Raw genomic sequence first — 16,582 nt, 5'->3', positions numbered from 1 at the left:
CATGTTTAAAGTTTATGCGGCCGATAAAACTAGTAGCCTTGCTTCGTACAGCTGTCCACTAATTTGCCATCGGAATCGATGCTTCGCCTTTCGGGCGAAACTGCGGCTTTTTTTCTCCCCCCGCCCACCCCTTTCACGCCATCAGCGAAAGCGCAGCTGAACAGATAGAAAACTTAACCGCGCGACCTACGCGATGCCGCAGTCACCCACGTCCGCAGTTCACCCCACCAACACGCGAGCTGCACAGATAACGATTTCGAACAGCGCACGCGGCCACGTAGCTCCTGGTTATCTCACTCCGTGTCCTTCTCTTCTTTTTCCTCGCACGCTGCGAACGCACCTGTGTATAAGGCCGCACTTCGGCTCGGCACTCCCATCTCGTGGCACGATCACAGCCGAAGCGATCGCGTGACCGGCGAGATAACTCTCGCGTGCACACGCAAGACAGTCACGCGGTTTCACACGGCCGACAGTATACGGTGCGATTACCATACACAGAGGCAAGAAAAATTACGAGTGAGCGTCACGTGACAATCTTAGAGCCTACAGTGCTTAAAAAGAAAGTGGGGAAAATGCTCATGGGAAATAGGCCTTCACCACGTGATACCCAGGCGGTAATTTCAAGCCTCTGGGCACATGGAAAGTATGGGAGAGAATAGAGAGGCTGCCGGGGGAGGTGGGGGGGGGGGTGTCAATCTCACGGAAGAAGGAATGAATTATGAGAGAGCATTGCGCAAAGCGAGTGAAGCCAAACGTACACCCGGCCACAAAATATTACGGACCATGAAATCTGAGATAAAGCTGAATATCTCCGCAACCTCATAATGCAGCCTAGTATGTCTATTTCGGGCCCTACCCGCCGTGGTTGCTCAGTGGCTATGGTGTTGGGCTGCTGAGCACGAGGTCGCGGGATCGAATCCCGGCCACGGCGGCCGCATTTCGATGGGGGCGAAATGCGAAAACACCCGTGTGCTTAGATTTAGGTGCACGTTAAAGAACCCCAGGTGGTCAAAATTTCCGGAGTCCTCCACTACGGCGTGCCTCATAATCAGAAAGTGGTTTTGGCACGTAAAACCCCAAATATTATTATTATTTCGGGCCCCGACTAGATTATACTAGCAACATTGTCGTATACAGTTTTACTGGCTACTGCTACGGGCTGCTCGGGAATTAAAACGTTTTGTGAGATCCCGTGGTCTATAAACTTTTGTGGCCGGGTGTACATCGGCAGTATCGGCCCCACACGTCATCGGCCTCACACGTCATCGGGAGTCACGGCGCGCGGTAGGTTTTAGTGCTCAGAGCGGGAGTGCGCATAGATTAGGAATTAAGATAACCATGACATTCCCGGTCAATACGCCGAGTTTCAAGAGGTCACGTGTTGGGCCGACATACTGCGAGGGAAAATGCAAAAGCAACGAATGGCTTCACGGAGGGTTCGCTTGCCGAGGGTATAGCTGCCTGACACCACGCTCCTTCGTAGTTTTTTTTTTTTTTCTTTTTCTTCCTGACACGACACGACAGCGATCGCCAAAGCGTCGTGTCTTGACACGATCACCAACGCGTCACGTATGCGCCACGCGCTTCTTGTTTAAAATGGTGAAACCTGGTGAGGGCCGGGGCCCTTTTAAAGGAGAAAAGACATGCACACGCTGTGCTAGCAGCCGCTAGAAATGTTCTTGACAATTTATTTCAGTAGTAGAGAATAAAGAAGCCTGCGTATTGGTGGCCAGAGCATGATAAACATTTTAAGGCCAGTAAAAAAAAAACGTATGAAACTAACAATCGCAGTCCTGGAACGTCTCCCGATTTTTTTTTAATGTCCAGATCTTAGTAATGTTCCTGTCCAGGTTTTATCCAACTCTAACATGACATCCGACTAGAGTTCCGAATGTTGCCTCATCTCTAAGCAAAGCGAAATATAAATCTCACGTGGAATCTGGTAAAAAAAAAAGATTATTTACGTCGTCTATGTATGCCGTTGAGAACGGGAAGTCCGCTCAGCCGAGGAACTTGCAAAGGATAAAAATTTAATGGTCCACTGTATGCCTGGCGCACAATCGCGATGACTGCAATGAAGCACAGAGCCCTTCATAAAAATGCACGCACACTGCGATCCGTGTTCGCCGAAGGAGCGAAGTGTAACATACGCACTGCCGCGTACCGCACGTAGTTTTAAAGGGATGCAGGCATGGTGAGCTCGTGGAAATAATAAAGCGTTTTGCTTAAATCGCGAAATCACATTCGCAAGCCCCATAAAAGACCGAGCAGTCTTCCCTACGTTCGATTCGAGAATTCGCTGTTCGAAGTTGTCGAATATTCGTTTTTGTTCAAATGCTACCAGGGAGAACACAAGTTGTTGCAGTTCATAAAGGGAGGGAAAAAAACCGATGCAAGACAACTGCTACATTTCCGAATGATTCAGCAGGAGAATGTCAGGGTGTGCCACGGATGCCCAAGTTTCGCGAGCAAGTGCATAGGAGAGTTCAATTCGGCACGAGAATTTCCAGTCGTTGTTAAATAAGCGTATGTCTCAAACTTTTGTTGCGGAGGGCCTCCCATACTCCTAGCGTGGCTGCTGTCTCGCCTAATATATATCTGTGGATATATATGTACAACGGTTATATGAAGGTACCCACGAAATGGCTCATACAAAACCTAATATGCTGACCACGGTATGTCCGGCTCTTTCCTGCGTAACAACGTAGGAAAAAATTTAAATCGTACACACATAATGTCGGCTCACAGGCATCACCTCTAAAGCACACCAATCTGTCAATTCATGGAGCGGTGAATTATATATTGGTTGATGATTTGACTTCCTTTATTTGATTCTTGCCACAAAGTATGCGGCAGGCACTGAGTTCTTGGCCAATCCTTCAGAATGGGCATGTCCCGCTATGTAGTATTCCTATACACATAAAACGCGAACACATAATATCCACTCAAATGCGTCTCCCAAAGCGCACATATCTCCTTATCATATACCTAAATATATTTCGCGAATTCTTCGATTTATTTTCTTTCATTTAGCCATTCGGTATATGTGCCCCTGGGAGAGTGCCCGTTTCTTTCAGAATTGGTGTGTCCCACGTGTGACGCAAGAGGAACGGAATCCCTAAATGCAGCTCGATGGGTGACGTCGTAGTTTTCTGCGCACACGTCTGTCGTCAGCAAATTGTGCGCGCACCGCTGTTAGCTGTGGAGCATTCAAAAGCGCGGATGCTCCTATCTAAATACATGTAAAAGGAGAATTCGTTTTTCTCGGCAACCACTGCACCAAATTTGACGAGTTTTGTTGCATCTTAAAGAAAAACCTAAAATCTAGTGACTGTTTGTTTCGAATTTTTTATTTAGGTCGTAAATTGTTTAGTAAAAATTCCCCCAAATCCCAAATTTTCTGAAAACGAAACTATAAAGTTTAAAACTCTAACTCGGTAATGAAAATTGATATCACAATTACGCGAATTGCATCTCACAGTACATGTAAAGCGGTAAAAAACTGATGTTACACATAAATCTAAAAAAGAAACATTAATATGGAAATACAGCTTTTGCAGAACACTTGTACACAGCGAAACAAATTCACGTAAGATATAAAATGACATGGCAAATTTGTGCGCTTTCAATGATCCAGTGGATGCCGTTTACAGAACCGCGATATCTGTTTTGATGCAGAGCTATTAAGTTGTAAACTTCGTGCTTCCATCTTTTTTTTTTTCAACCTTTTGAAAATCTGTTTGACAAAATTCAGGCTCTAAATCGAAATTCCGTCTGCAACAGTCACTGTAATTTAACTTTCTCTCTCAAATGCAACAACTTTCATTAAAAATTGGTCCAGGGGTTATCTCAGAAAAACGTTTTTTGCGTTTTATATGTATTTGAATACGCCGCATTGGAGTTGGGCCCGAGCCTAAAGCTTCCTCTTAAGCTTGGCTTTACATATTTTCTTCGATCTGCCACCATGCACGCGGGCACCCACGCGCACTGCACGGAACCAACGCGGAGTTTATCGCCGGAGTCGCGTGGGGCGCGGCCGCCTTTGACAAGACAACAGCTGCGCCAAGCGAGAAAGTTGCGTGCACAACGAGAGAGAGAGAGAGAGAGAAAAGCGGCCAGCTGAAGTGTTTCGCGCAAACGGGCACCTTCCCGAACAATGACCGCAAGGACACAAAAGAAAGTCCGTTTTATAAGCGCGTTTGCAGCTGTATTTACTTAATTTCCAAGCTCCGTCCGCAAACCGTATAGCCACGTTTAACGGAAAGCAACCCGACTTTCGGTTCTCTGCGTCGAGGCATCCAATGCAACGGGAGCTGGAGTAATTACCCTAGCTCGCCTTCACATGCAGAGTATAAGTTAAACCGCGACGACGTCGCACGACTCGCTGGCAGCTGTGACGCACATGTGTAAGACGAATTCGGAGTTCGCGAGCGGAGGTGTAAAACTTCGCAAAATATTGCAAACGTCCCCCCACCTCCGCCCCCCCCCCAGAACAAGAAAAGAAAAAGAAAGGAAGAAGAAAGAGAAACAGTTGCGGATTTCAGAACAAATAATTTGCTCATTGCAAGAAAAAAGTTCCCAGCAGAGAACATCGACCCTGGACAAAAAAAAAAAAAGGGGGGGGGGAAGGGGAAGAAGGAACGCAACACACCACTGGGCACATTCCACGCGAAACGTACCAGACCCCAAAAGTGACTATCGCCGATTCTCTCGGGGAGAGAGAGAGAACTTTATTTGGTCCATTAAGGGTTTAGCGTTCGGTCTTCGTCTTCATCGCTGCAGACGCTTGACCTCATTAGCAGGGTTGGGCCCCTAGTCCAGGGCTCCACTGAGCCGCGCTGCTTCGCTAGCGTGCCGCACCATTGCCCTTTGGGCGGCGAGCTCGCAGCTGGTGAGCCGGCTCTCCCACTGCTCCGCACTCGGGGAATCGGTGTTGGTGGAATGTGTAGTTACGTTTATACCCCCAGCTGGTGACTGTGTGACTGAGGTTTCCCGAAAGCTTTTCTTGGTAAAAAAGAAAACAACTGTTTGGTGACGTAAGCGCTTTTTGAAGTTTCCGCGAAGAAGCAAAAGGTGATTCGAGGCAATTTTTTTTAATGATGTGTGAAAGTAGGTGCGCAATGACAAGGTTTATTTGAGCACATTCTACTTGCGTGGGTCTTTCATGCGACGTTATAGGTGAACACAATCATTAATTTTTTTTGTTTCATGCGCTGCTGAGCGCGTGGTCGCGGGTACGATCCCTCCCGCGGAGGCCGAATTCCGTGGGGGGGGGGGGGGGGGAATGCAAGAAAACGCTCCAATATTGTGTATTGGTTGCACGTTAAGGAATCCCCCAGGTGGTCGAGATTAAACCGAAGTCCCACGCCAGGGTGTCCCACGTAACTTGAGCCAAACTTTAAAATCATGCAAATGCCTCATAGCTGCCACTTTATCCCCACACCACCTCCTCCTTTTATTTGGAATACGCCACCGCCGAGATTCGAACCTGTGCCGCGACCTCCTCGCGCGCACAGACGCTGGATGAGGTATTGTCGGCTGATCACTTTCGAAGGTACGATCACTTTCGAGGGCACGATCACTTTTGGGAGATTTCGCGCGACTTCGATGGGGAAATGCGGACACGCCGGCGTCTATACTGATGACAACGACGTTCCCGACACAGTGCCAAGACAGCGTATATCCGCAATGCGCCAGGAACGTTGTTGTCGCCCGCATATATATATATATATATATGAGCCACGGACCGCGGCAAGTGTAAGAGTGGAGTGATTTGGAATCATTGTGTCTATTGTCGGCTTCACGAGAACTAACTTTGAATATCTGCGACTCTCTCTGTATGTGCATAATAAGACTCTGAAATGGTATTGTGTTCACTATTTAAGTTAAAGGGATGAAAATGGTTTCGTTCTGCGACTGTGCGGTTCAGGATTGCGTAACAAATGTCTTACATTAAGATAAAAAAAAACGAAAATTGTAAAACGGCATGCTCTAACTCGATCTTGCAATTTAAACGGATGGCCGCATCCTAGCTTAAAGGACATGCTACTGTGTGAAGATGTGAATTCCCGAATGAAATATCTTCGTTGTTGTTCTGTGGCGAAAGCTTCTTTCTGCTGACTACTAGAATATGTTTCTGACTAGCGTTGCAGTACATCACGGGCCGCCCTGTCCTGCATACAAGCATCACTGCTTCTGCGGGCATGGTCTCGCATATGTACCGAAAAAGAAAGTGTAATAAACCACGATAAATATGCGTATCTCACTATCTCTCAGTATCTGTCAGGCATCTCGAAATGTGAACACATCCCTAGATTTTCCGCGTTCCGACGCCGTAAAACGCCCACCTTGCTTTGATGAACACGTTTCGCGTTCTTGGTCAAAATAATACGACGCAGCGACCATCATGAATAGTATACAGGGTGCCTCATGTAGCTTCAGCCAAACAGTAAAGGCATGCAAATGCACACGTAGCCGGAGAAAACCAAGGTAACGTTGTTTGCCCTTGACTGGAGATACTCAGATTTTTTTTTTTGCATTCCGTCTAACTGCACAATTAGTCTTAATCAGTTATTCAACTTCTCTAACATTATAAGCAGATGAAAATGTGAATGAGAAAATTGTAGAGCAACATCAAATACTCCCGATACTGCTTTCTGTTTCACAATGCGTTTTACATTAAGGTGATTTTTCCCGAGCGTGAAGGAAGCCCGCGAATACACGCAAAATTGCCGCGCGACTGGCCGATCGAGGCACTTTCATGACGTGATTGTCATGAATAACATAAATGACGCGGTGATGGGGTCGCGGTCGTTTAACTGGATATGTATCAGGATATGTGTGGTGAGGCCTGCGTGCATAACATGACAAAAATGAGATGGTATACGACATGCCCATGCATGTCATATCATAATGGTACATGACATGCCATGAAATTCATGGCATTCGTGTCGTGATCCACACGCATGGCATTCACGTGATGACATTCATATCAGGTCATGCGCGCATGCGATGCCATTCATATATATATATACATAAGGAAACGACCACTACGGCATCATATCATTCATACCACTTATGTCATGAAAAATATGTGACGTTAGTGGTGTCGTACGTCATTCATGTTATGTATGCATGCATGCTTATTATGTTGCAAACCCAGATGGAGAAACGACCACGACGCCATCACGCCGTAGGTGGCTGCATGGATAGATAGATACATAGACTCAAAGCGGTTGAAGTTCGGGAAGAATGCTTCTCATTAAAAGAAGAGCTGCTTTTTCCGCTAGTTCATTTTCCCGCCGTTTATGTACGTATCTATATACGCGTGACTGCTTGACGTACGAGAGCCGTCGGTGTGGCTTTTGCATAAATATACGCGCTTGGCACGTGACTGCCGGAGCCAGATGTTCGCGAGACATTTTCGAGTCACGTCTAGAGGGGGGAGGCTGGACACAGGTGGTGGTGTACATACACACAGAGCACGGGTCTCAAAATGCTTGCCGTATACGTGCACCTGTGTGCACTTTTCTCGAGGAAACGAGAACCATCGAAGTATATTTTAAAATAATTTGGATTTCACGAATTGTGACGAAGTTAAACTAAATTCTAGGCTTTCGCGTGACAAAAAGCACGCTCTGATTACGAGGTATACGCCGTATGGTGACGGGCCTCCGGATTTGGTGCGCACTGTAACTGGGAGGTAATGACATCTTAGTTGAAATCAAGAAATGGGCATGGGGGCAGGACATGTAATGAGGAGGGAAGATAACCGATGGTCACTATAAGGGTTACGGACTGGATTCCAAGAGAAGGGAAGCGTAGCAGGGGGCGGCAGAAAGTTAGGTGGACGGACGAGATTAAGAAGTTTGCAGGGACAACATGGCCACAATTAGTACATGACCGGGGTAGTTGGAGAAGTACGGGAGAGGCCTTTGCCCTGCAGTAAGCGTAGCCAGGCTGATCATGATGATGATGAATGCGGTGCAAAGGCAAACAAACAAAAAAATGTGTCAGTCCCGGTTATTTGTCCTTTCTGCACCTTAGTCACTTTAACCAAGGGTTAAGCTGGTTAGTCACAGGGAAGGACATTGGAGAAAAATATACGTTCTTCCAGTTATAGTTGCCTTTCAGTCCACTAAGAACTGCCATTAATTCCCAGCATCTTTTGCGGCTCTGGCAGTGGCATGTTAAAACGCCGTTGAAACCACTCCATTCTGCCTCACTGTGTGGCATCATGGCAGTGCGCTCTGCATTTCTGCGAAGCCACGCTATATATAACGTGCGCCTAAATTTAAATGACGTGCGCGTTTGCACTTCGATCGCATCAATCGAATTAAGGCGGGCTCCGCGATCAAACACGAGCACAGCGTATATATGCACATACACACTTTTCTCGCCCACTTTCATGCTCCTAATGATAACGCATATAAAAGAAACTCGGATCCCGCGAAGCACTCTTTTGGTGTTCAAACCCTCACCCAAGAAGCTACTAAAGCTATCTGAAAGTAGTACGTCTGTAGCGCGTTTCGTATGGTGAACTGCATTTTAACCTGCGACCCTCTCACTGTGAAAGACGTGTTCTCATATTAGAAACATACACCGTGGGTAAAGCTCGTACTGCTTAGGAGTCAGTGATGCAAGAAGGTATACCAATAATTATAGTTTCTAGAATTACTCACTACAGGGCGCTCGTTGCAACTGCGCGCTATACTAACAAGGCCAGCGCAGCAGCAAAGTAACATCTATTTAGCGAAAAATCTCGGGAACAACGCCACACACCACTCTCGGCACGCATATCCGTCCACGAAACGTGTCAGAAAATATGCGTCGGCCTTTCAGTAGGTTTTGTATACACCGAACGTGTCCGAGGAAGGCCGGGTTTCTGATGCAAGGGCATACATAATACGCCTGGCTTAAAACAGCCGTTGAGGTGTCCCCATATTTTTTTTAAAGCGAAGTAAGCTTTCTTGCCGAGTTCCAAACGCTTGTTCGTACACGTATCTCGCCTCTAACGCCGAACGCCACGGACGCAGGCGTCCGCAAGCGACAAGGAACACCCTTCCTTGCGAGTTGCAAGCCAGTGCGTTGAGACGCTTGGCGCGCTTCGACAGTGGCGCGCTTCGCAGTTGCACTGGAAGAATCCGACGCATCAGAAACCCCACGAGTGCAGCACATCAGAGAGTTTTAGATTAGGGGACGCAAGCCGCTAGTGTCCTCTAATCTAAAACTCTCTATTATGGACCACCGTTGAAATTTTAGATAGTTGACGTACATACGATGCACTGCATGTAACTATGTCTATAGTATACAATGTTCATGCCTGTCTGCAATTCACTACAAGTAAAATATAATTTCTTCGCATCTATTTAATAGTAATATTCCTCGAGAACCACACTTCATTATATGCGCACCTATGTATATATACACATGGTCCATGAGACAGTCACATCAAGAATGATTCGCTTTACGTAGATGTCAACTGGAGTTGAGCCTGGCTGTTTTCTCTTTCTTTTCTTTCTTTTTTTTAACCTGCGCTATGTTTCATGCTTCGCCGACAATGCGGAAGCTGTAGTACGATCACACAGGGAAGTTTCCCCGTCTCCGCGACTTTCGCTGTGCACGCAGTTTGATCTTCGAAGCTTCATATGGATATATATATATATATATATATATAGACTGTGTCTTTTTCCCAAATTCTATCATTCACCACTCCACATTTCAGCTATGTTACCAGCTCATCGTCAGTCCAGCCGCATTAACCACAGCAGAGCCGTGTATCCTCCCCCGGCGCAGACTACCTCTCATCTACGATCATTTTTTGTGAAAACCGCCAGGGACTGGAACGGTCTGTCCGCCGACATCACGCACCACTCCGACACTCATCACTTCAAGGCTGCTCTCGAATCACTGTTTTGTTAAGGCCCATCCCTCATGTAATACCCCATCTCTGGGGCCTTTGAGGTATAATAAATAAATAAATAAATAAATAAATAAATTGCAACTGCATGTAAGGTCACGTCAAAGTTACGTATTATTCGTGGACCCCCGTGCAAGCGATACGCGACGCACTATGTTTCAGGTCGCGAGCGTGAGATCGCCATGTCCGTTGGCCGCAGACGAGCGTGTTACTCCGCGCATCTCGTGTCAAGCGTATTATCTACAGGTTCAAATCTGCGGCTCCTTCCACGAGTACACGTGACATAATTGTGATATATATACAATAATGCCAGACTTCATGTTACATCGAATTACATGACGCACACGCCCGCGCATGTTTCTTCCGTGCGCGTGACGGACTATTTTTCCGATTGGAGGTGCGCGAGGAGCTGTAGTGTTGGGGATGCCAGCTCTACAGCCTTTGTAGTGTCGCCTGCGCTCTGCGACCTCCCATCGCGTGCTGCCTCGTCTTCTGCTGTATTCGTATTTGTTTGTCTACAACCGTTTTCGCAGTGCTAACACGCTGCAATCTCTCGAGCTGATAATTAAGCCTGCCAAGGCGAACTAAGCCTATCAAGCATACGTGCACGCATATATAACCAATAGTCAACCTTCCGCCATTTTATCTTCGCGAACAGACATCGCAGATGAGTTCCTTGGAAGTAGCTGCCAGTGAATTACCCATCAGTTGCTTGATTAATGGCCAGGACGCTCGCCAAGCCTGTGAACGGTCTGCTGTGACATACGCATTCGTCTGCAGCTGCGAAGCCGTCTGCAAATCTCTCAAAGGTATGCCGATGGGTTAGGCGAGTAAACAACGAACATTGCAGTCAATACAGGAAAGTATTATATATATATATATATATATATATATATATATATATATATATATATATATATATATATATATATATATATATATATATAAATATATATATCATTAGAAGCCAACAAACAAAGATACCGAGGACAAATAGGGGAAATTAGTTGTACATAATACTAATTGAGCTCAAAGTTAAGTTCGGTCCATGACTTGCCAAGTCTCGAAATAACTTACGCTGGAGTTCATAATCTGTTGCTAAAAATTGACACTTCTATAAGTGCGGGACCTGACACCATACCTAACATGTTCCTACAGCGGTATTCAGAATGGAATGCCTGTTATCTTGCAATAACTTTCAAGAAATCATTGGACACGCCATCAGTTCCCCAAGCATGGAAAATTGTCAACGTTGTTCCAGTATTTAAATCTGGTGATAAACAACTAATATCTAACTACAGACCGATATCGCTAATTTCCTCTTGCTGCAAGCTTCTTGAACACACTATTCATGAGCACACTGTTCAATATTTAACTTGTCACAATCTCGTCTCACGATACCAGCACAGGTTCCGAAACGGTGTTTCCCCTGTCACGTAGCTCATTGAATTTACGCACGACATAGCTTCTGCCCTCAATAATCACGATCAAATTGATGCCATTTTTATTGATTATTCGAAAGCATTTTACATGGTCTGTCATAAATTCTGCGCAAATTGCGTGAAATATTTAATGGGACTAAATTCCTTGACTGGTTCACAGATTGCTTACACTTGCGTTCTCAATTCGTCACTTTCAACCTCGCTCACTCATTACCAATTGAAGTTACATCAGGCGTGCCTCAGGGCTCGGTGCTCGGACATCCATTATTCGTAATTTACATTAATGACGCAGTAAATGTAATTAACAACACCGCCGTCAAATCGCGCCTACATGCTGACAATTGCGTCCTTTACCGCACTGTTACTGACACTCACGATCAACAGGAACTAAACAAGGTTTTTTTCATCGTTCTGGGAATGAAGTAACGCGTGGCAAATGAAAATTAACTTAAATGAAACAGTCGCAACGTCCTTTGGTAACAAAAAGAAGCCAATGCATTTTTCTTACAACGTTAATGGCAACCACTTGTCGACTTAGCGACTTCAAATACCTGGGTGTTATTTGTTCACATAATTAAAATGGCATGCTCACATTAACCACATCCCTGAAAAAGAGCTTAGGAAACTTGGCTACCTTCAACGTGCTTCGAAAAATGCAACAAAGGAATGTAAACTAACTGTTTACAAATCACTAGTTCGCCCGATATTAGAATACAGCTAAACTGTTTGGTCTTCTCATTGCGCGCGTGGAATTGACCACTTGGAATCAATTAAGAAAAAAAAAGCAATCAGATTCATCTACGGTCGTTATGATCGCACCTTTTCACCTTCATCACACGCCCGCATATAGACGCATAGAACATAGACGCATCTCAAACACAGACGCACATCATGAACGTAACATTTTGCTCCATAAAATTATCCACAAGTCATCCGGCATCCAGGCACCCATCTCTTTTGTATCTTTGAGTGCGCGTTCAACCAGACCGAGCCATCCGCTAAACATTGTTCCTATTAGGCCACATATTGACTGTTTTAAATTTTCTTTCTTTCCGCTTACAGCTGAAATCTGGAAAAGTTTGGATGGTTCGCTACGCGCGTTGCATTTGATGAGATTGTTGAGCCACTGCCTAGTCATATTACCTGTTGACTTGTTCTTTTCTAGTGTCATTTCTTTTGTATATACTAAAATATGTGCCCGATCCTGCCATATGGCCCCTAATCATATCAGCTGTTGATTTGTTCTTTTCTACTATGCACTAAAATCTGTACCCACTACTGCTATGTCTCGAAATAGAGGCAGCAGTATTCGTAAATAAAATTAATGAAATGATAAATTAGTGGGAATGAAAGCGGATGAAAAAACAACTCGCCACAGGTGAGAACGATCACACGTCTTCGCATTACGCGTGCGGTGCCCCAGGTATACCACGGCGCCGTTTTCCCATCCTCGTTTTGGGGCATTTATGTATTAATACTAGAACTAACCTTGGGAGTGTTCAATTCAATCAGTAAGTACAACTCATTTCCCCTCTGTTGTCCTTGTTTGTTGGCTTCTAATGATATAACAAAAAAAAAATCGGGCCCCTCGGTTAATCCCTTTCTTCTCGTTCTCCCCCCCATATATATATATATATATATATATATATATATATATATATATATATATATATATATATATATATATATATATATATATATATCAGGAGAAGGAAAACAGAGGGCCCTCATTTTTGTTTATCACGACCATATAAAGCCAGCAGGCAGTGAAGCCAACGAAAGCGTAGAGGTAGTTAGCTGTTGTTGAAATTGAAACGTAGAACATATAATGAAGGGGAAAGTGGGCGAAAAGATAACCTGTCGCCTGTGGGGACCGAACCCACAACCTTCGCATTACGCGTGCGATACACTACCAATTGTGCTACAGCGACGGCCATCAATCCGTTAAAACTTACGTATTTGCGTGCACTATAGATCTACCCCTGGGACTGTTAGCCAGCGCCACTCAGAGCGCCTTGGCTTCATTGCCTGCCGGCTTTACATGGTCATGATATACGTTCGCATATCAATTTTTATATATATTCGGGAACGTATACAGCCCTCGTCATTTCTGTCTAGAGCGATGGTACTGTTTTAAGGTTTGGGATATACAGTACTGACAAGGCTCAAGGACTGCCATGCGAGCCTGCAAACCACATATTCATTACTAAATTATTGAGCATCGTGCATTAAATCTAGAGACTTCTGAGAGTTTGAGCTTTCTTTAAAGCACACAAGGATACAGCCGTGACGGATAGTACCGTGCGTGAATCATCTGGGTCCTGCATTTCATGCGAAGAATGATCGCATTAGTGTAGTATCACTTTTTTTCCCCTCACGAACAGTATCACTACGTACCCTACACCCTGCGTCCGAACTTCACTTCACGATCATATTTTATCTCGGTGCATTCGTTGACCGCCAGCATAAAGTTAAGATTTGTGCGTGCAACACAAGGGGTTTTTACGATCAGTGTTTGCCATGTGCCAAGAAGGAAAGAACAACTTCCCGCCGAAATAAAGAGAATTATTGAGAAAAAAAAAGTGAGACAACATTGTATAACAAGCATTTCTAGAAACTAACGTTGACTATTTGTATGCTACTTACTGTACGTCAAGCCGTGTTGTAACGCTGTATTTAACAAGCCATCAGCTAAGATTGTATAATTGGTAAACAGTGCAGTATAAGTCGTCAGGCAAAGCAATTTATTAATTTGCCAAATCCGCCACGTTTGCATTCCTCTAATACATAATTAGCGCATTCAACGAGCACCACACGTACTATCCTAGCTATACGTGCATCTGACGACGCGCTATTCCTGTGCTTCATTACTGTGGTACTGTCATGGCCTGTCATTACTGTGGTAGTGTCATTACTGTGGTAGTGTCATTACTGTGGTACTGTCATGGTGAAAGCTTACCGGACTTCTGTTCCAATTTTATGTTTAATTGGGCGCAGCTGACGTTTGGAAATATTCGAAAAGTATTCGAAAAAAATATTCGCGTTTACGAATGGTGACTGTATTCGATTCGAAGACCAAGTCGAATAGGACACTATTCAATTTGTTATTCGAGAGCTTCGAATATTCGAACACCCCTAATTAATAAGTATCCACGTTATGCGTTGTATCGGCCACCTTTCTTTCTTTCTTTTATTCGATAACGTACGTGCGTAGAAAAAAGTGTTGAAGCCCAATATTAGGCGAGCGCACAACCAGCTTCTACGCACGCCTCTTGTCGATGTACCCAACCGCTTCAGGCAAAAGTGATTACTGAAATTACGACCCTTGGTCGCCACTCACGACGCACGAATGTCCGGAATTCTGCTTCTTCATACAAGAGATGAAATGGGTACGTTACTTATGCGCGGGCCTTATCCAACGTCTGCAGGGCGGCAAAATACTTGGCACACTGCCTACCAGCTTCTTCGATAAGCACGCTCTGCCGCGATCGATGTAGTAACAATAATACAATAACGCGTGCTCGTGCTGAAGCGTGTTATCAGCGACGAAGCGAATCGTACGCACCGGACTTCCGCGTCTGAACGCGGAAATATATGTCTAGCGTCTTTATACCGGCAGGAAACGGATCCTTAACGACGTCTGCCTCGAGTAAAATGGAATAACGAGAATGAAAGGCGCGCTCCCCGAATTAAGTTTGCGGGTTTCCCAATGAGACAGATTCGAACGCCGCGCCGTACTTCAAATGGCCGAATCCAGCTCCAACATGACGGCCAAAATGCAGTTGCCGGAAGGGTACGCCACGAGTACGTGTCTGCCTGTAACAGTTCGATACGTTAATCAATTTGGGTGGCGCCGTATTCCTGCACTGAATACAATCGAAATACAGCCGCACAATACGAGCGACACCGGCACGGGAATCCACACGCTAATTCACAATGTTTCCAACTCTGTTCTAACGAAGTCAGATCCGAAACTAAACGACGCCTGCGAATACGCTTCACGCGAAGCTAAACCATCCCACAGCAACTCCTGAAAGGTAACGATATGAACACAGGAAACGCTACGCTCGTTGACAGCTGACAAAACGCTGCATGCAGACGACACGATCGGCTTTGTGCAGCCTTCCCAGTCTCAGCTGAGACGCGGGCCAACGCCGCTTTTCCGTGCTTCACACACAGCGCAAAGCAAAACAGCGATCAGCGAATATGAAATAGGCAAAGCGTGGTCACATAAGCTGTCGGGACTGGGGCCGCACGACTCGAAACTACATCCGTACTCGCCTTGGTTGACGAAGAAGCCGATGTACGCCACAAACACGACGGCGCTCAGGCGAGTTGGGAAGAGCTCTCCCAGAAAGCGCTGCTTCGTCGCCGCGTCCATCCTTCGTCGTCCGAACTCGGCACCACGTCGCCCGTGCGGATCCAGCCTGACGACGAAGGCAACGCCGCTGTGTATGCAAGCCCTCTGATCACGCAGCGAAATTCAAGCAGACGCGCACCGCCCACACCGCGGGCTCTCCCATCACCGCTCCCATTCACCGTCCGCTACTTCTCTTTCGTTCTCTCTTGAATGATGATGATGATAGTGATCTAAAAAAAAAAAGATGCTCCCTTGCCTTTTTTCGCCACTAGCGCCAGCTCTTGAACCTCTTGAACCCTGCTAGTAGCAAAACTCACCAACCTCCAAACATCCTCCAAATTTCAAATATCGAAAAAATGGTAATATCTTAGTAATCACTCTGCCACCTCCTCAAAAAAAAAAAAAATTGAAATATATTTTGCAAGCCTAAACAAATTAATTTTTTAGAGCTAACTTTTTTCTCTGTGCACAGATGGCGCATAAATTTGTAAAACCCCTCAAACGAGGTTAGCAGATGCTTGGTGTCGTGGTATATTTTTTTGACTTTCATAATTAAAGAAGCGCACGCAGAAATTTGCAAAGATTCTTTTTATTTTTATAGAACAGCATATGAAATTTGGGTCACGCAGCTTGATTCACATTGAAGAACGCTGAACTTACATGGCGCCACAAAATTATTAAACATTGAAGAACTAAAACTGCTAAAACTGCAAAGCCCAGAATATTTGAGCGACTAATTTCATTTCTACAAAACCAGACATTCGGAAACGGGCGGGAGCCTACGTTGTGGGAACCATAGAGTTTCTTAACCATAGAGTTTCTTACAAACTCTATGGTGGGAACGGTAGGCGATGACTAGCT

General features: G+C 45.3%; 1 protein-coding gene across 1 annotated transcript in view; it reads right to left on the bottom strand.

The window, feature by feature from the left end:
* The window catches only part of LOC142564770 (UDP-galactose transporter senju-like), a 49,427-nt gene extending 33,311 nt beyond the window's left edge, over positions 1 to 16,116 (bottom strand). Inside the window, exon 1 of the mRNA XM_075675924.1 lies at positions 15,643 to 16,116. Coding sequence (XP_075532039.1) covers positions 15,643 to 15,742 — 100 coding nt within the window. The 5' untranslated portion in view covers positions 15,743 to 16,116. The remainder of the gene's footprint in view (positions 1 to 15,642) is intronic.
* Positions 16,117 to 16,582: the final 466 nt, after the last annotated feature.

Source organism: Dermacentor variabilis, chromosome 11 (genome assembly GCF_050947875.1).
Source record: "Dermacentor variabilis isolate Ectoservices chromosome 11, ASM5094787v1, whole genome shotgun sequence".
Taxonomy (NCBI): Eukaryota; Metazoa; Arthropoda; class Arachnida; order Ixodida; family Ixodidae; genus Dermacentor; species Dermacentor variabilis.
Note: the sequence above shows the minus strand (reverse complement) of the source record. Positions and strands in the feature narration are given on the sequence as shown.